The sequence below is a fragment of the Thrips palmi genome, unplaced genomic scaffold (genome assembly GCF_012932325.1).
Source record: "Thrips palmi isolate BJ-2018 unplaced genomic scaffold, TpBJ-2018v1 HiC_scaffold_8, whole genome shotgun sequence".
Classification (NCBI taxonomy): Eukaryota; Metazoa; Arthropoda; class Insecta; order Thysanoptera; family Thripidae; genus Thrips; species Thrips palmi.
In genome coordinates, this window is record NW_023144635.1 from 6,022,158 (window position 1) to 6,040,762 (window position 18,605).

The 18,605-nt window shown below is 49.4% G+C and overlaps 2 protein-coding genes across 3 annotated transcripts in view; both read left to right on the forward strand.

Annotated features, from left to right (window-relative positions):
• LOC117653442 (frequenin-1) overlaps positions 1-11,790 on the forward strand; it is a 61,842-nt gene extending 50,052 nt beyond the window's left edge. Inside the window, exons 4-7 of the mRNA XM_034399098.1 lie at positions 4,664-4,753; positions 4,853-4,931; positions 7,755-7,843; positions 8,023-11,790. Coding sequence (XP_034254989.1) covers positions 4,664-4,753; positions 4,853-4,931; positions 7,755-7,843; positions 8,023-8,199 — 435 coding nt within the window. The 3' untranslated portion in view covers positions 8,200-11,790. The remainder of the gene's footprint in view (positions 1-4,663; positions 4,754-4,852; positions 4,932-7,754; positions 7,844-8,022) is intronic.
• A 281-nt stretch (positions 11,791-12,071) lies between these two features.
• Positions 12,072-17,793, forward strand: LOC117652985 (protein zyg-11 homolog B-like). Of its 2 annotated transcripts, none has more exons than XM_034398283.1 (17): positions 12,072-12,173; positions 12,251-12,357; positions 12,751-12,867; positions 12,951-13,150; positions 13,237-13,431; positions 13,530-13,740; positions 13,822-13,999; positions 14,101-14,246; positions 14,324-14,464; positions 14,552-14,728; positions 14,826-14,982; positions 15,067-15,216; positions 15,296-15,482; positions 15,571-15,700; positions 15,822-15,972; positions 16,076-16,258; positions 16,343-17,793. In XM_034398283.1, exons 3-17 carry the CDS (start codon positions 12,793-12,795, stop codon positions 16,345-16,347), a joined length of 2,286 nt encoding a protein of 761 aa, XP_034254174.1. In that variant the 5' UTR covers positions 12,072-12,173; positions 12,251-12,357; positions 12,751-12,792; the 3' UTR covers positions 16,348-17,793. The 2 variants fall into 2 exon arrangements, with proteins under 2 accessions (XP_034254174.1, XP_034254173.1); XM_034398282.1 differs by having other exon boundaries at positions 16,076-16,245.
• Positions 17,794-18,605: the final 812 nt, after the last annotated feature.

Sequence of the window (18,605 nt, forward strand, 5' to 3'; positions counted from 1 at the left end):
GCTGAGTCGAACGTGCCCCCCCCCCTTTTTTCCTTTCCCTCCTTCCGTGGCGTTCCGTCGGACGTGTGGCACGGCCCTCCCCGCGGCCACGGCACACTCTGGTTAATTTTTTAAAGGAATGACTTTATAATAAAAACCCCCCGGGCCGTCCTCTGCAGGCTCGCGGGGCTCGCGCGCCCCGGCAGGCGCGTGGTGACTCGACCTGGCCACCCCGCACTCGAGCCCCCTGCCCCCTCCCCCTCCCCTCCCCCTCCCCCTCCCCCTCCCCCTCCCTCCTAGCAATTAAGGCCCGAGCTCATAAAGTGGGCCACTTATCGCGGTATGGCACGGCCGGGCCTGCCTGCAACACCCTGTGCTGTGTGTGTGTGTGTGTGTGTGTGTGGGTGTGTGTGTGGGCGCGCGCGCACCGCCAAGCAGGCAGAGCCAAGCAGAGCCGAGGCAGGACGGCGTGTGTCGGAAATTGGAGCGCCGCACCAAGTGTTGCCAATAACGCAGCAAAGCTGAATGCATAAACGAATCTCTGGTGCCGGAAAAGGGGGCTCCGGTAATCCGCTCAAAATCCTTAGCGTGGGGTTGTGTTTGTGTATGCTTTTGGGTTTCGTTTTAATTTTCTTTTTTTTTTTCTGTGCACGGTTTTGCGTGCGCGGTGGTGGTGGGGTTTAAAAATAAACAGAACAGGAAGAACAAGGCGGTCTTTGGGGCGGGGTGTCGCGTAACACAGTTTGGCGACCTCTAGTTAAGCCGGTGGTGGTGGTGGTCGTCGTGGTGTTGGGGGTTGCAGTGGCGCTGCTGGAAGGTGCGGCACCGTATCCCTCGACAGGGGAGGCGCGGCGTGGCGCCGGCCGGGGCGGCGCCAACCAGATTATTGAAATTCTTATCAAATTCCCCGCCGCGCCTCTGCCTGCTCTGCCTGCTCCGCCGGGCCGCATGCTCCATGAATCGAGGGCCTCGGCCGCCCCGCCGCCCCATTGGGCCACCAGTGGGCCACCATTGGGCCACCATTGGGCCACCCCGCCTCGCCGTCATACTGCGAGAATGCGCCTCCATTCCGTTCGCTTCGCCTGCCTCACCCCGGCCTGCCTTCCTTGTAATGAGGATTTGTCCGGGACCCCGTCGCACCTTTTGTTCCACCCTGTCCGGAGCGAAAAATGAACGTCCCCCATGCCCCTGCCCCGGACCCCCGCCCCCGCCCCCGCCACGGCAAAAGCAAAAGAAGATTTCGCGTTCGGTTGGGTCGGGAAATCCTTCGTCCTGCTCCGCAGTGTCCAGCTCAGCCCAAGGCCCCAAGGCCCAGCCCGCGTCCACGCCGACGCGACGTCGCCCGGCCCATCCACCTGGCCGTCCTAATCTCCCCCCCCCCTTCCGCGCCGCCCCCGCCGCGACCGATCCCGTCCGGGGTGTGGCGGATAGCAGCAGGGTCATGGGCCAGCGAGGCAGCCAGCGAGGGCGGAACGCAACTGTGCCGCTTGGCCTGCCCCGTCGCTCTCTCCCTCTCTCCCTCGCTGGGGCGCGTGGGCGTGATGGCTTTTTGATGTATTCGAGGCCCTGGCAGGCAGGCAGGCAGGCAGCCCTCGCAGTACCTGCTGGCGTGCGCGGCGCGCGGCGAGTGGCCTTCCCCACGGCCTGGGCCTGGGCCTCCTCGGCCGTCTCGACGTGACGTGCTCCGCCCCGCGCCGCCCCGCGCCGCCCGGCGCCATCCCTGGATGACTGCACCGCTCCGTTCGCCTTCGCGCTGCGGGCTGCGCGCTGCGCGGCCAGGGCGCCCCTTGGACACCACTTACGTCCCGGTATCGATTTTATTTCCAGGCCGACGGCCGCGCCTCCGGAGGGCTGCCTGGCGGGGCGGGGCGGGGCGGGGCGGGGCGGGGTACCCGGGGCGTGCGGTGTGCATGTTACACGATGCGACCGGCGCAGCGGCGCAGCGCGGCCCCGACCTGGAGTACACGCGAGCGCGCGAGGTACAGACACGTCGACGGCGACGCCGAGGCAGGCCGACGCCTTCCGTGCCGCAGCCGCAGTGACCGCCACGCGGTCCCTCGCCAAACAGCCAGAGCACACAAACAGAGCGGGAAACAGGGCGGGAAAAGAGGAAAGGGCCGGAAGGCCTATAAAAGATGTTAATTTCAGATTAGTGTCGTCCGCCCTTAGTTTTATTTCCTCCGGGCGACGCCTCGCTCGCCGCGCTCGCCGCGCTCGCCTCGCCATCGTGATTAGCGTCTTGTAGGCGGACAGCGGTTTGTCGCTCAGCGGAAGGGGAGGGGAGGCAGTGGCGCTATCGCCCAGTCCGAAAGAAACCGCAATCGCGGCGCCAGCCGAGGGGACTCTCTCTCTCTCTCTCTCTCTCTCTCTCTCTCTCTCTCTCTCTCTCTCTCTCTCTCTCTCTCTCTCTCCTCTCCCCCACACACACACACACACACACCCCTCCACGCGGCGTCCCATGAGTGCGAGCGAGACAGAGGACGGAGTCCGTTTTCGGATTCAGTCCGCAGGCCCACTCCATGCAAACTCTAATCCCGGCATCAGGCTCCGTCTGGACGGACCGCCACAAAGTCGACCCCCCCCCCTCCCCTCTCCGCGTCGAGAATGCGATTTGCTAAATGAGGATTCAGTGCCGCGTTGAGACCCTCGAGCAACCCTCCAGCCTCGAGGCCGCCGTGCCCGCACCAGTAAAAACTGAAAAGCAAAATCTAAGTTGGAGCGGTACGGCGACTTCGGCGTCCCCTCTCCTCTCCGCCCCTCGCCGTGTGCGCCGTGCGCGGTGAGTGTCCTCGTCCTCCCCCGCCTTCCGTTAATCGTCTTTTCTGGCTGCGCCGCGGAGCCGCGCTCCCCCTCCCCCTCGAGTGTCTCTCCCTCTCCATCCAGGACAACGCCGCGGGCCGCGGGCCGCGGGCCCTTGGTGTGCCTCTCCCTCCCCCTCTCCGGCCGCCTCCGACTCAGCCTTGGCGCGAGCCTCCCTCCGGACCCGACCGTGTTTTATAGTGTGTCAATCGGGGCTCGCTGGCTGGGCTGGCTGGATGGCTGGGCCTGCCTTCTTTTTATATCTCCACGACAATTTTATTGGCGCTTTGTTTAGCATACACGGCCTGGCTCTGGCTGGATCTCCACTGCCGTTGTCGTGTCGTGCTCCGCTCCGCCCGCTTTCGTCCGCTTTCGCACCGATCCCTGCGGCTTTCGGCTTTCGACACGGGACTGCGGGGGGAGCTTTGGCTTTATGGATCCGTTCCCCTCTTTCCTCGGCCGAATCCGCGCGACGGAAAAAAGCGTCCTGGCAGCGCTTTGTCCCACTGTCGCATGCTGACGCATCGCCCGACAATACTGCTTGGCCAACCTGCCGGCTTGCTGGCGGCGCTGGCGGCGCTGGTTGCGTTCTCGCTCAGTGTACCGGAGTCGATTGGCGACTTGAAAGGTCCGCCCCGTCGCTCTCCGTGCCTTCCAGCCGCTTCCAGCTCTCCCGGCAAGACAGCAGAAAGACAGCGGCAACGAGGAAACGGCGCGCACGGCCCGCCCAGCAAGCGCGTTCAAAGAAAGGCCTTCCCCGGAACCAACTGACGCTTGCATCAAGTGAATGTACTTCATTACTTCAAGTAAATTCACTTACTGTGAGAGCGTTTTCTTGGTTCGAGAAACTGATTTTTTGGGTGGGGATAAAACAGTAGAAAGGACTGCTACCCACACGGCCCTTTCCCCGGCTGGGCCGCTGACGTCGTCGCCAGCGTCGTGAACAACAAGACAGTAGTCCGGCAGTTCAGCCCCACCCCGCCCCACCCCCTCCCCACCGACCCCACCAAACGGACGAAAATGTCAGAGAAGTCGTAACATTTTCTGAAGCACCCCGCCCCTCCCCGCCGGGGCCCTGCCCGGGCCTCCCCACTAGGTGGGCGGCAGTGGATTGGGCCGGGCCTCGGCCGGGCCGCGCTCGGGCCGTGGAGGCGCCGTGCTGTGATGACACTTCATTTGTCAGGCCGAGTGATTAATTGCACCCTCCCCGCGCCCGCCGCGGCACCGCGGCCGGCCTGACTCCTTGACCGGACCATTGTGGCCCACGCCGCCCCCGCCTTGCCTTGCCGCCTTGCAAACGGTACCTGCGCCCCCGTTTCGCCGCCGCCCCCTCGGCCCTCGACTTGCATTTTTAATTTTAACAGTGGCGCTGCCCGCGTCCCAACGGGACGTTTCTCGCCTCGCCTCGGTGAACGCGGGGCAGCGCGAGGCTAGCGCGCAGTGGGCCGGAAGACCGGCGGAGGCGGCCAAAATTCGAGACGCGTTTTGAGCTCCAGAGTCGCTAAACAGGACTCAAACCCGACGTGTGACCCCACCAATGGATAGCTCTTCGAACGAGGAACCCGTAGGTGGGGTCACACGTTCGATTTGAGTCCCATTCAGCGACTCTGGAGCTCAAAACGCGTCTCGAATTTTGTCCGCCTCCACCGGTCTTCTGGCCCACTGTGCAGCGAGAGGCGCGAGCGACGACGCCCTCCTCTCGGTTCCTCTCCGTGGCAGCCGATGCCCACCAATCCCCACACGCCGCAGCGAAGCGCAGCGAGTACGGACAGGCAGAACAAAAAAGTTCCAGTGAGGCGGCGAGAGAGGAGGAGAGACGGAAATCGCGCCTGGCTGGCTCGTCTGCTTATTCTAACACGCTTTCCTCTGTCTCTCTCTGTTGCAGGGCTTTATCAAGATTTATAAACAGTTCTTCCCTCAAGGGGATCCTACAAAGTTTGCGTCGCTGGTCTTCAAAGTGTTCGACGAAAATAACGTAAGTGCACTTTAAATTGTTTTGACCGCTTCATTGCCCTCGTGGCTTTCATTCACTCCCGGTGGCGGAAATGCGAGACGGTTTGTTTTTATGCCGCAGGATGGCTCGATCGAGTTCGAAGAATTTATCCGTGCATTATCCGTGACGTCAAGAGGAAACCTAGACGAAAAACTCCATTGTAAGTACCCCCCTTTTTTTAGGAAGTACGCCTTGGCGGGAATAAACTCCAGCTCGGTTCTCGAATCAAGCTCGCGGAGCGTTGCGCGGAGCAGACCCGCACGGGTTTGTTTGAAGAGTCCCTTCTCCCTCCTTTTTTTCCCCTCTCGTCGTGGAGAGTCAAGACCGGTCACGTAGTTTGCAGTCCCCTCTGGTCCATTTTTTCCAGCGACGTGGTTTCAAGGCTGTAAAGTGAGCTCCCCTCCTCCTCCCCCCAGTGCAGCAGTGCAGCTTGCTTGGCGTTGCTCAGGCGCATCGAATCGGCACTGCGGCGGATGTCGCGCCATTTCGCGCTTTATGTTCGTCTCTCTCGTTTGCTTTTTGCCGTCTCTCTCTCGCCCCCTCCCTCCCTCCGCCCCCCGGCCCCGCCGGCCCTCGCGTCGCTGCGTCTCCCACGATCGTCACTCTTTTGTTTATTCATCCGAGTCCTTCGTCGCACAAGCGGCATCGCCTCGGACACGCGAATTAGTTTCTCTTATTCAGCAGCACTAGCGGCACTAGCAGCACTAGCAGCACAGGGCAGGACGGCGGGGCAGCGAGGCAGTGCAGCGAGGCGCGGGTGCGAATAAGCCAGCCAGTGTGGCAGGCAGGCCCGGCCCGCACTGAGAATGAAAAAGTCATGATCAATACCCAATTTTGGGCGAGGTTTACTTTCTCGCCCAAATTTGGGCGAGGAATGTTTCCTCGCCCGATTGGTGAGGAAACATTCCTCGCCCAATTTGGGTGAGGAAGGGTGTATCAGCTCCCTATCAACTCATAGTATTATGACCCAAATTTGGGTGGAAAACTTTCCTCACCCAATTTGGGCGGGAATGTCCCACCGCATGGTTGCAGTCCCTCATCCAAATTGTCATGAGATGACTCTCCTCCCGTAGTTAGCGCGGCCTTCGCGTCCAAGTTTTCCTCCGCTCCGGTCGCTGTAGGCCAAGGGGTCCCCAACCGAGCCGGCGAGCGTACACTGACTTAAAGTCAAAACTGACTTTTTTGACTTTTTTGTGACTTTTTGATTGTTTTTTGACTTTTTTGTGACTTTTTTGAGTATCTTTTCTGACTTTTTGCGACTGTTTTGCCTTGGAACTATTTTCACTTTCACACGTTTTAATGACTTTTTGACTTTTAAATGACTTTTTGACCTTTAAATGACTTTTTTGACTTAAAAAGTTACTTTTCCACCAGAGTTCATTGAAATTTGGCATTTTTAAAGGCTGTTTCGTGACTTTTTGGATACTTTATAGTGGTTTTTCTGTTACTTTTTGACTTTTGTGACTTTTTGACTTTTTTGACTTTTAGTGACTTTTTTAATGACTTTTTCACCCGTGTACACCGATTTTCGCCGGTTGGGGACCCCTTGCTGTAGGCACACTGTAGGCACGCTGTGGGCGACCAGGCCATGAATGTACAGCCGCTCAGCCCGTCCGCCCGTCCGCACGCCACGAATGTCCACAAGATGCTGTGCAGACCAGTGTGCAGGAATCGCATTTGCATACTACAATTAATCTCCAACTACAGCCGTCCCTGGCCCTGTGTGTCTTCCCCCCACCTCTTTTCCCAGTGCCCGCGTCCGCCACTGTGCCTCCTTCCCCGCCTCCACCCAATTCGAACACAGAAAAAAAAACCGTCGCGTCAGCCACCTTTGCGGAAATATTCTGAAAACATAAAGAGGCAAAAATGCCGCGGGAAAATGATACGAACTTGTTTATTTTGGGAGCGTGTCGATTTGGATTCCCCGAGGCGGCCGCGTTCGCTCCGCGGGCCACTTCGGTACACTTCGGTACACTTCGGTCGCCGCCCCGCCTAGCGCGCCTGGCACGCCAGTATCTGTTGTTGTTTATGACCCCGTTCTGCAAATGCTGAGCAGAATATTCATAACTTTGGGTCAGCCCGAGCTGCTCGGGGACGGGTCGGGCGTGGCGGGGCGTGGCGGATTGGCTGCGGGTCCTGTGGAGGGACTCCCCTCCCCCCCCCTCCCCCTCCCCCTCCCCCTCCCCTCCCCCCCCTCCCCTCCCCCTCCCCCGCGACGCCTGTCTGGAAGCCTGCTGGGTATCAAAGTAACCTTGGGCTCGGGCAGGCTCGGGGCGCAGGCCCGGTTAAGAAAAAAAAGTGTAAGAAGTGAGTGTTGGACCAAAGTGCCGGCAAAGTGTTCTCTGGCTCAGAATTATCGCGCGCACTGCAATGAAAGTTTCCAATGAACTCCGCCGTTGACAGGGTTCAATTGCAGCATGATTTATTTTTTTTATCGGGCTCGGTGTGCGGGTCCACCGTTGCGTCGCCGGCCGGCTGTGTTCGAGCGACTCCATTCAGATTTACGGCATTGCACCACTTTACGCCGCAAGCCGCTCCCCCCCCCCCTTTCTGATTGAGCAGACGACGTTCGTATTCACGTCATCGGGTCGATACGCTAATGTCAGCGAGCTCCCGTGGGACTGCGCGACTGCGGGACGTCAACGAACAAGGGCCGGTAGGGGCCGGTAGGGGCCGGTAGGGGCCGGTAGGGGCCGGTAGGGGCCGGTAGGGGCCGGTAGGGGCCGGTAGGGGCCGGTAGGGGCCGGTAGGGGCCGGTAGGGGCCGGTAGGGGCCGGTAGGGGCCGGCGGGGCGGGGTGTGAGGGAGACGGCGACTGTCCCCGCACAGCGCGGCCTTCGTTCTGCTGACCCCCAAATCGCATCACGACTGCTTGACGACCCGCCAAGACGCCCTCTCTTTCTCTCTCCCACTCGCACGCACTCGCCATGCCCCTTCCCCGCCTGGCACGGAAACAGAAAACTGACGGATTTTTCGCTTTGCAGGGGCGTTCCGGCTGTACGACGTGGACAACGACGGCTTCATCACGCGCGAGGAGATGTACAACATAGTGGACGCGATATACCAGATGGTGGTACGTACTCGACGTCAAGCTATGCACCGGCCTGGGCGAGAGCGCCTGCGGAGCGCGGCGTAGGCAACCCCACGACGGCCGTGTCGGGCGGGCTGGCCCGCAGGCGCTCCGCTCCGCACCACTCCGTGCTGGCATGCCAGTGCACAGTGCACCTGACTAACGGGCTGCTTCTCCTGCAGGGCCAGCAGCCGACGGCGGAGGACGAGAACACGCCGCAGAAGAGGGTGGACAAGATCTTCGACCAGATGGACACGAACCACGACGACCGCCTGACCCTGGACGAGTTCCGGGAGGGCTCCAAGGCGGATCCGCGCATCGTGCAGGCCCTGTCGCTCGGCGGCGACCCCTCCACATAGGCGGATAGGGGATCCCTTCCCTCGGGGCTCCCTCGGCTGCGAGACTGCCTCAAAGAGACTTTTTCCTGCATCGGGCATGCCTCGTGCAGGCCCTGCAGGGCGAGGCTCGCTTCGGGGCCGCCGCCTCGCCTTGGAGGCATCGCCTTGAAGGCCTCGCCTTGGAGGCCTCGCTGCCACGCCGCCCCCTCTCACCTCGGGTGGCACTCTTCACCACTGAATGTACCATACATTATATTTTTACTCTCTTGTTGATGTTGTTGTTTCTGCTGCGACACTGTGGGAAGGGCTGCCGCTGTACCTCAGTGCGAGTGTGTGTGTTTGTATGTATGTGAGTGTGTGTGTGTGCGCGCGTCATGTGTCTGTGTGAGAGGAGCTCCTCTGTGTCCGATGCTCCGACGGGATGGAAGTGCTGCACTTGTATATTCCATATTTAATTGTAAGACTCGGCGCAAAGTTCTGAGACGGCGTTCGGGCTGAGGCCGGCCAAGACAGCGAGGGCCGAAGGCACTGTCCGGGCTCGAACCCTCGACTCGAGGAACGGTGTGGCAGAGGCATGCTGCGCCTTGTACATACATTCTGCTTCCGCACTGCGCAGAGCGGCGCAGAGCGGCGCCGAGCGCGCATCGCGCAGAGCAGGCCCTTGCTTCTCAAAGGGCCGTGAGTGTGTGTGCGTGCGTGTGTGTTAGTGGTTATTGCCACAAGGTGCCCCAGAGAGGCCCCTTTTCTTTTATTTTTTATTCATAAACCATGATGCCGGTTGTTTGCAAGTCTGAACCCGACGGCCCGTTGCGGGACCGGTTTCAGAATGGGTAATAATAATCATCTCGTTTTAAAACTCTCAATATTGTTACTCGCGTTTTTTAATATGATAAGAAAACTTTCAAAATTCATTTTTAACTTATAATGCTAAACCCGTGTTCCTTTGAAAAAAATCTTTGTGCGATGACACAACGTCTACCCAAGATTGTGAAGTAAAACCGTTTTCCTATCCCATGTGGTTTCTCGCCACTTACCAATCCAAAGAGATTTCTTATTCTTAAGGAAACCGTCAATTTTGTACGCCTGCTCGCTGTAAGATAGTTTGATGGCCCATTTGGTCCGAATATTTTTTAACATCCATGCCGGGTACTTGTTTTTGGTACTCACATTTTGATGTCTCTGCACAAGTATGTAACTTCTCGCACCTCATCCACCTTTCCTCTAGTGTCTTTGAATGTGCCAGAAATACTCTTCACGGTTAAGACGATCGACTAGTTGGTTGTTGGTAGTGACGCCTGGTTCACCGGCACCACCACGGGAAGTTCTTTCCCGCCCTTGCTCAACGCTTTCCGACTTCGCACAAAGCTCGACTTTGACTGTTTTGGTTAACCGCAGTTGAGATGCTATAGGCGCCCTCCCCTATACACAGCAAAAAATGGTGCTCCGAAAAACGTTGATACGACGACTCCATCGATGCCGATCTGTGAGCCCAAATTACTCTAGTCAGACGGTGCAAACTTCCGTCGCAAAATCGATGTGTCAATTCGATGTAGCACCTTACACTGGGGCAGTGGGTTATACTTGTCGGTTGACCTCAAAAATAATATTGAAACTTAAATTGGAAACAAATGAAATCCAAAGAGAGCATCAAAGCCGAAACGCCGATGTTAGTACGTAGGATAAAATACTCTTTTGTACTTCTGCTATTTTCTTCTTTCCTTACCTAAAATACTCGTTTTGTAGTTGTTTCCATCTAGTGTATAGATTGGTTCATTAGCTCAGTCTGCCTGCTAAAGTAAAAATCGACTGCTTGTAGGGCAGCATTTTTTGTTTGGTTCCGTTTCTAGCAGAGGTATGGATTTTCTGTCACTTATCGTGTTTTGTGTTTCTCGAACGATGTTACCTGACTTCTATTCAATATCTATAGCTGTTGACTACCGTTCTTCCATGCAAAAAAAGACGATCAATCATACAGGAAATATTATGTAATTATACTTTGAATCATGAAAGAAATAATGCATTTGTTGTGATGGCCTACAGCTGTAGCTGATATTTTACTCAAAATTCGCGCACAGTGTCGCTACAGTGGAAAAATGATACAAGCGTGAGTTTGTCGTTTTCCGTGACGACCTTCCAGTGCGTTTTGATTGTCACAACAAGCAACAGCGGCAAGTCCGATTCGGTACCATTTTAAGCTTGTTCACGGACTGCTCTAGTCAAGTTGCTACTCCTGTTTTCTTCTGTGATAAATTTAACAAAACGCAATAAATAAATTATGTGATCGTTTGATGCGTTTACTACAAGTATGAGGAAGGCGACATGTGAAGGGGGACTTTAACGAAGCCGTCACATTCCTGGCAGCCTATATTTCGAAGTGCTTTTAGCGTGCGGCATGGTGGCGCGCACTCCTTGTAATTGTCTATTTTATGTTGCATCCTACTCGGGGACAAGTCACTCCGGACGAGCTAGCATGGACAAACGGCTTTGACTTTTCCATGTTCACTTGGCTCAAAAATAGGATCACAACAGTCTGTTGTTGCAATGGCCAGGTGATTTCTCCTCGGGTAGCACACTGTAAATACCTACTTCAAATCTGTGTAACAGTCACGATAAGCAGTTTTGCTTTAATGTGTTAGTATTGTTTAAACTAAACGGCCCACGCAGTGAAGACCGCCAGGCTTTAGTGATTCTCGGAACCGGTCGCTGGAGTCTTCAAAACATGATGGACAGGGTTTGCTTTCTGTGTTCTGGTCTCCCGCTTCCACCACTCTCAACTCAGAACTGTGAACTAGCTTCGAGTCCGGGGACCCAGGCACGCCCAGGCAGTCGCATCCACCGCGGCCGCGGCCAGTGCCCGACCCTGTCAGGGTCACCCTGAGCCTGCCCTGCAAGCCCTGCCTGCCCTGCCTGCCCTGCCAGCACAAAACACATGGCGGCGTCAAAGATTAACAGTGTAATGTCACATCGTGGTTCCATTTTGAGGTCACCCGTCACACGTCAAGAGAAAAATTACACGTTGCTCAGCACGAGACATTGCCATTCCCCCGACGAATAAAATTTTAACATTGCTTCCATGAAATGGCACGGAAGAGGATTCAACTTACCGACTAGGACTTATATTTTCGCTATCCATGGACCAGATTGGTCGTAATGCTCAATAAATTTAGCCAATAAATTGGAATTTTTTGAAAGCCTCAAAAACGTTACTTGTAGCTTAACTTAATATTACCGAATTTATAGTTGGTGAGACAATTTTGTTGAAAGCTGTGCTGGCAGCATGGTCACGTGGCCGCAGCAGGCAGGCATGATCGTTGCATGTTCATTCATTCAATATCGACGTAGTTCTAAGTTTGAGTAATTTTCTGCAACCACTTATGTAAGACGTCCAGTATTGAGTGTTTGATTCTATTTTGTATAGCTTATTGTGAATGAACTTTCTCAAATTAAGTTTCGAGTCATCAAAAAATAATAATAAAAACAATGTTGTCAAAACTGATAGAAGATCTCGCAAATCTGAACTAAAAAAAGAATACTTATGAATTGTTAGCCATATGGTTGTACGCTATATAACTGTAAAATGCTATGACAAATCATTAAACAGCTGTTATTAAACTTCTAGTTTTCTTTGTCTCCTTTCCGTCAAACGTATCCTACCTCAACCAAAAACCAATTACATGCTATCGTAGCTCTCAGGTTTTGACGTAGTCAACTCACTCTGCAGTCTGCTGTGACCTAAACCCCTCCCCGGCCTTGGTGTTGTGCTGCCAAGCGATGTGCTTCGAAGTATCCCGCGGCAACTGCAACTGCAGCGCTCTGGGCGGCGGACTGGCGAACTAGCTTACACCCCCTACCGCCTACCGCCGCCCCAATCTCTCCCCGAAGCTCCACTTCCTCTCTGCCTTGTGCCTGTCTGCCTGTCAGGTTGGGCGGTGATGTGCGCTATGCAGTTGTTTACTCAAGGGCTAAGATGCAGCTCTGAAGCTCCAATATTTTTTGTTAGTTTTCTTACCTTAAACAAAGGTTTGGTGTTGTCATTCGTCTGTATGACTTATTTCCCATTTTTCCTCTCTAGTTTCAGCTGTGTTCAAGCCGTTGCGCCCCTGTGTTGACCAACGGATGACACTAACCTCTACTCGTGTAGTATGAAAGGTCCTTGCAACCCGCAGAACCTGTTATGAGGTAATATTTCGTCCCAAATTACATAATTGCACTCCTTTCGCACACCCGTTTAACCATGACACAGTTGAACCTCGTCGCTGTGTACCATTCACATGTTCGCTCTCTATCGACGTTTTAGATATGGAAAAAAAATCTCCAAAACATGAATTTTTTAATAATGTCTGCTTGAAGTAAATGGTTACAAGGTTGTTATTGCAGGATCATGCTGTGCCAGTGCACCTTGATCATGAAATCGTTCTTTCTCCAGCAACATTTTTTTAAAAACTCAGCTTAAAAATATTGTGTGCCAAATGTGGAGATTTTTTTGTCAAAGCAACATTTACAATTTAGCCTGCCCTGTCATTAGGCCTGTTCATTTATTAACTAGCCATCAAACTTTTTCCCTCCTGTCAGCTTCATTTTTTCTGTGAATTGAGCAAAGCAAAGACTTTCAAGATGTACAATTCACCGATATCTTTGGAAGAAGCGTGCGTTGACTTTATATGTGAAAATTTGGAGGCCTTATGCGAGGTTTGTTAACCATGCTATCAATTTTTCTGCTTTTGTTGTGTTTTACTTTTTACTAATGTACTTGTTCTCTGCAACCAAACCAGGTTACACCATTAATGACCCTTTCGCCTCCTGCGGATGGTAGTGATAAGCCAGAGTGCCATAAAGAAGAGAAGCTGACTCTGAAAGATGATTCAGTCTTGCCACCTGGGATTTCCGACCGACTGCTTGAGCAACTTAGCGAAAAGGGGAAGTTAAAAGATTTGACAATGACTTTATTTGACTCAAACATAGCAACATTAAGGTGAGTTTTAAAGCTTTAATACGTATATTGCTGTGTTTTCGACTCTACAAGGCACTGGCTTACTATTGAAACAAATTCCCTTGCAGAAATGTGCGTATGCGGAAAGCAGGAAAACTGACAACAAAGGGACTGAGAATGTTAAAAGGTCACAAAATCAGGAGTTTAGAGGCCATCGGTTTAACTGTTTCTGTGAATGACTTGATTGGGTGTCTCGGAGAGTGGACCCTGCAAAACTTGCGATCTTTAAATGTTGCTCGATCTACCTTCATGGCTGGTTCAAAGTCAGTTTAAATTTAAACTGTATTTTTGAAGTAAACGTTTTCTAAATGATGTCTTTTATTATCTTTTATCGTTTTGCTAAAAGTGAGCTTCATTACAGGTATTGTGTTGTGGTTGGTCTCTCTAAGCTTCAGAACCTTCAATCTCTTAATGTAGCCTGTACAGAATTCAACAGTCATGGACTTGAAATAGTTATTGAGGATTTACCTCACTTAGAAGTTCTCAACATATCTGGAACTCAGGTTTCAGATATATCCTCCCTAAGAAAATGTCGTGATAGATTAAAATCATTATACATGTATAACCTTAAGGTATGCAGTTCAAATTTTAACCCACTTAAATCCAGTAATTTAAGCAGAGTGCTTGACTAATCTAGAGACTGTGTCTTCAAGGTATCTCACCAGGAGAGTGTTGTTCGAATCCTGCTGGAACTACACCAACTTCAGCATTTGGATATTTCAGACGAGCAGGATCGACATCCATTTGATTTGTTGGAACCTAACCCCTCAAGTATTTCAGATTTATTCAAACCTGAATGTCTTCCTCATCTACAGTATCTAGACATTTCAGGTACATTTACATTTTTAATAAATTAGAGCACGGTCTTATCATGGAAGTTAAAATGTGATTATTATCTCAATTAATCCTCTCTCTGTATTTCTCTGTATCAGGAGCAGAGAGAGTTGACGAAGATGCATTGAGGGATTTTGTCTTGGCCCATCCTAATATGACATTTTTAGGCTTGATGTATCTCAATGCCTGTTATGATCAGATGTATGTAAACCCAGACCATCCCCACTACAGACAGGATCTTGTGGTTAGTATGTGATTTATTGCTATTGGTGTGTTGTTTTTGTTTCCTTTTAAATGAGCAATTTTCTCTTGCTGTAACAGGTCACTGGCCTGGCATCTGAGAAGCAAGTGATGGAAGGTCTTGAAAGGTATCCTCACCGCCCAATATTTTTGCAAAAATGTCTCCTCAATCTATTCAGAATTACAAATTTGTATAGAGAGACAAGGTCAGATCTTATAAAGGTTAGTATATCAGAGTCATCAAAATACTAATTCTAATGTAATTTTGTCTCTATCTCAGTCCATAACTACTGTGAATTTTTCCCCCAGCTGGTTGTGCGAGGCATGAGACTACATCAAGGGCAATATGGCATTCAAATGGCTGCCACTGCTTGTCTATATAATTTAACAAAAGGAGAATTGGCCAATAGAGTCCACCCATCTATTCTCAGAGATGTAGTAGAGTTATCGCTAGATGCAATGGAAACATTCCCGAGCCATTTTCAAGTAAGCACGCATCAACATTCTGTTGGGAATTTATCTTAGTTTCCCATATCTTCACATGTACAGTGCTTATGAATAACGTCTGTTATGTGCTTTACAGCTTCAGAAAAACACTTTGTTGACCTTATGCAGTGATAGAATTCTTCATGATATTAGCTTTGACAAGTATCGCTGTGCAAGGCTGGTATTAGACAGCCTTTGTGCATTTAACGAGGCAGCTGTTAATAGAATGAGTGTAGCAATCTGCAGTGTACTAGGTAAAAAAAAAAAGATTGTCTCATGTTGTATTCCCTTACATTTTTTTAACCTTAAATGTAATGTGTTGTGATGTGTATCCTCAGCTGCTAAGATTTCTACTCGTGATTCCTCCTTACTGGGTGCACAGCCTAAATACATGCGGAAACTACTCACAATGGTAGAAGCTCGCATGGCAACAAAAACAAGTGACATCACAATGAAGTTCACTTTAAGTGCTCTGTGGAATCTTACAGGTTTGAATATTTTTTATTGCCCTCATATTGTTTTCTTTTCTTTACCTTCTTCAATTTGAATTTTCTTTTGTTTGGACAGATGAGTCTCCTGCAACGTGCCACATGTTTTTGGAGGAGCGAGGACTTGATTTGTTCTTATCCATGCTCAGTGTGTATGAACAAGAAACTTCCATTGAGACAAAGGTTCTTGGGCTATTGAATAACATTGCTGAGGTTCCAGAGCTACGCTCAAACCTAATGTGTTCCAGTTTCATTGAAGCATTAAGGTAACCTCCCCACCTTCCTGTCTGTACAAATCAGTAATATGGTTGTATGGAAACATGCTCATCAAATTGTTGCATCTTTTTCTTACAGGAAGTTGCTTCACTCCAGGCACATTGATGTGAGCTATTTTAGTGCAGGTATCATTGCTCACCTGAGCAGTGATGGTCCCGCAGTTTGGATTGTAGACAGTGTGAAAAGAGAAGAAATGCTACAGGACTTGGTAAATGCTGCATTACTCTGTTGTATTCTTTTCTTCTAAAATAGCCCAGTGTCTGATCTTTGTTTATATAGCAGTATTGTGCTCTCTGTTCTCTTTTCCTACAATTTTGTATTGTTTATAGGGTCAAGTTGTCCTTAAGTGGAAAACACCAAGCAGTGAAATGGTGGCATACAGATCATTTATTCCTTTCTTTCCTCTCCTCAAATGTTATGAAGCTTCCCAAGTACAATTGTGGGCTGCCTGGGCCATTCATCACGTTTGTTCCAAAAATGGTATTACTTCAATCACAGCTGGATCTGAACAGTTATGGCCTAAATTACAGCTCTTCTTGCATATCTTATTAAATTACCATCCTTCTATTTCTTCTTTTTCCAGCAAAACGATATTGTATGATGCTGGTGCAGGAGGGAGGTAATTCAATTCTTCAAGAGATGCTCGACTTGAGTTCAGATGAGATAGTCAAAGACATTTGTCAGTCTATTCTGAAAATGGTGGAACATGAATCAAACCAGTCTTCAGAAAATCAGCCTATTGAAATTGATCCAGTAAGTGTCTTAGGTAAATTTTGTTCAAACCTAATTTTTTTGTATCCACTTTAAATTAAATGCAGGTTTGGACTTATATTTCACTTTTCATTTTCAGGTTGAAATCCATATAATCCCCCCATCTGATATATAAACATGAAGGTAGGGAAGATGAACAAATGTTAGTACTGGGCATGCTGTGGAATTGTGGAAGTATTTCTACACATAACTCATCATCATCATAGTTCTCTGGTGCCGGGAGAAAAATGCTCAGTGAAGTTTCTTTTTTTTCCATGTTGCTTTGTGCTGATAAATTCATAGCAGCTTGTACAAATCTTTATGATGAGGTTAAAAATGTATTAATTTTATCTGTTATGGGCAAATAGTGAAATGTGATAAAATGGGTAGGTTTATTTGAGCAGTTGAAAACTGAGTAGACTGCTCTAATGTTGAATCTCCATTATCTCATTATTGTCCATATGCAAAGTATATATAAATATATGTATCCGCTTGACTTAGTCAGAATTGGAGCAAAAATGCTAGTCAATCTGTGAGTGAACAGCCTTTAGAGTTCAGTCATAGTAATTGTAAAATTAATTTTGAATTTTGTAAGATTTATTTTGTGGAAAAGATTCTTTTCTTTTCCTCTCAATATCTTAAGTAGCTTTTAAGATATAGGTGTGCAGAGGACAAATCTCTGTTCTGCTTGCTATTTCTTGTAGCTGCAACTATTGCAACTATTACTTGTTACCTTTTGAGCCTGCTCTTCTATTTTGATCTTTGAGGCCATCACCCGTATATTCCTGTATAAATAGGGAATTCATTTTATTTTTACTGTGTTATGTATTATCTTACTGTCTAGGAGTATCAGTCAAATTAATGGGTGTACAAGAAGTGCCTTCATCAATAGTGATGTATTGTCTCTATCGATCATTGCACGTGTATCAGGGATTGCTAACATACCGTTATAAAGTAAAAAATTATCAATGTCATTGCAAGGCATCCCCAGAAGGAAAAACCTTGCTAGGTGTGTACTGTTAATAACGTGTTGTGTTTAAATAATGACATAGCAAAAATTGGAAAAATCATTGGAGTTAATATTGTACTATTAATTGTTACAATAATTTAACTACTGGTCTTTATCCTAAGACTATTCCTTCAGTTAATGCCATTTTTCAAAAATGTACTCTTACTATGGGATGAAGAACAAGTATTTGACTCGGTGTGATTTCATACAGTAGGGAACTTGCAACTGCAAACTTCAATACACAGTACATGCAGGTCCTGGGATGTCATGTCTCTTCTGGAAAGTGCCGATCAAATTAAGAACCTACTAGATTTGGTACTATTCATTTCGGTTCTCGTGCTACCGAGTTTATTCAACCAGTGAACTACCATCAGTAAAAAGGCAAGAGCTTGAAATGCTATTCTCTGAGACTTAAAGTCATAAAGTCTTTCAGAAAGAAGAGAAGCTGCAGAAAAAGAACGAACCTGGTTTTAAGTGGAATTTGACTATATGTAATAATAAATTTAACAATTAAATGTTGTCCTGAATGGGTCTTCTTCAAATTGTGTTGTGTTCCTTCGCCTTTCGCCCACGCAACATTGGTGTGAGTTTATTGGTTAAGAGATGAGGCTGTGTATTATGGGTTGGAATGTCTCATCACATCGCAACATACTAAAGTTTCTTTGGCGATGGCATCGGAGTTAACGTTTGATAATATAAACAGTAACATCTCATAGCAATGGAGGACTCTAGGTACACCTACACAAATTTTAAGTTCTGGAAACACTCATTGAAAAGGTAACTTTTTTATTTGAAATATATTACATAATCAGCACCACCTTTTAACAATAATTTTTAAAATGCAGTCACTGGATCTAACAGTGGAGATGAATTTTTAATAATAAAGCAAAGTGTTGCAAGGTAGCTCTGCCATAACATAAACAGGACACATTCTGAAACATCAACAACCAAAGATTTGTATGGCCTACCTGCAGATGCAATCATATAATAGTGCAAGTACAATTTTGCTATTATTTCTCATCGTTTTCCAGAAAATGAAAATTAATATCTAGACTAGGTATAGGTAGTAGGCTCAACATTCGAATTCTTCCTATATATGGTCCATAAAATACAATAATTTGTATATACATACTAAACTATTCAGAAAATATTCCCTTAACCTCATCTCATATACAGAAGCTGAAATTAGAGTAAAGCTCAATTAAGAAAAATGAAATAAAAATAGAGAAGAATAACTACTACTCAGCCTTCAGAACTATATTCTCAAAAATGGTGCAAATGGACTGTAGATGTCCTGTAGGTAGTCCATGGCCCAGTTAGTACTCATGAACCTTCGAAAGCTGCACCATCGAGC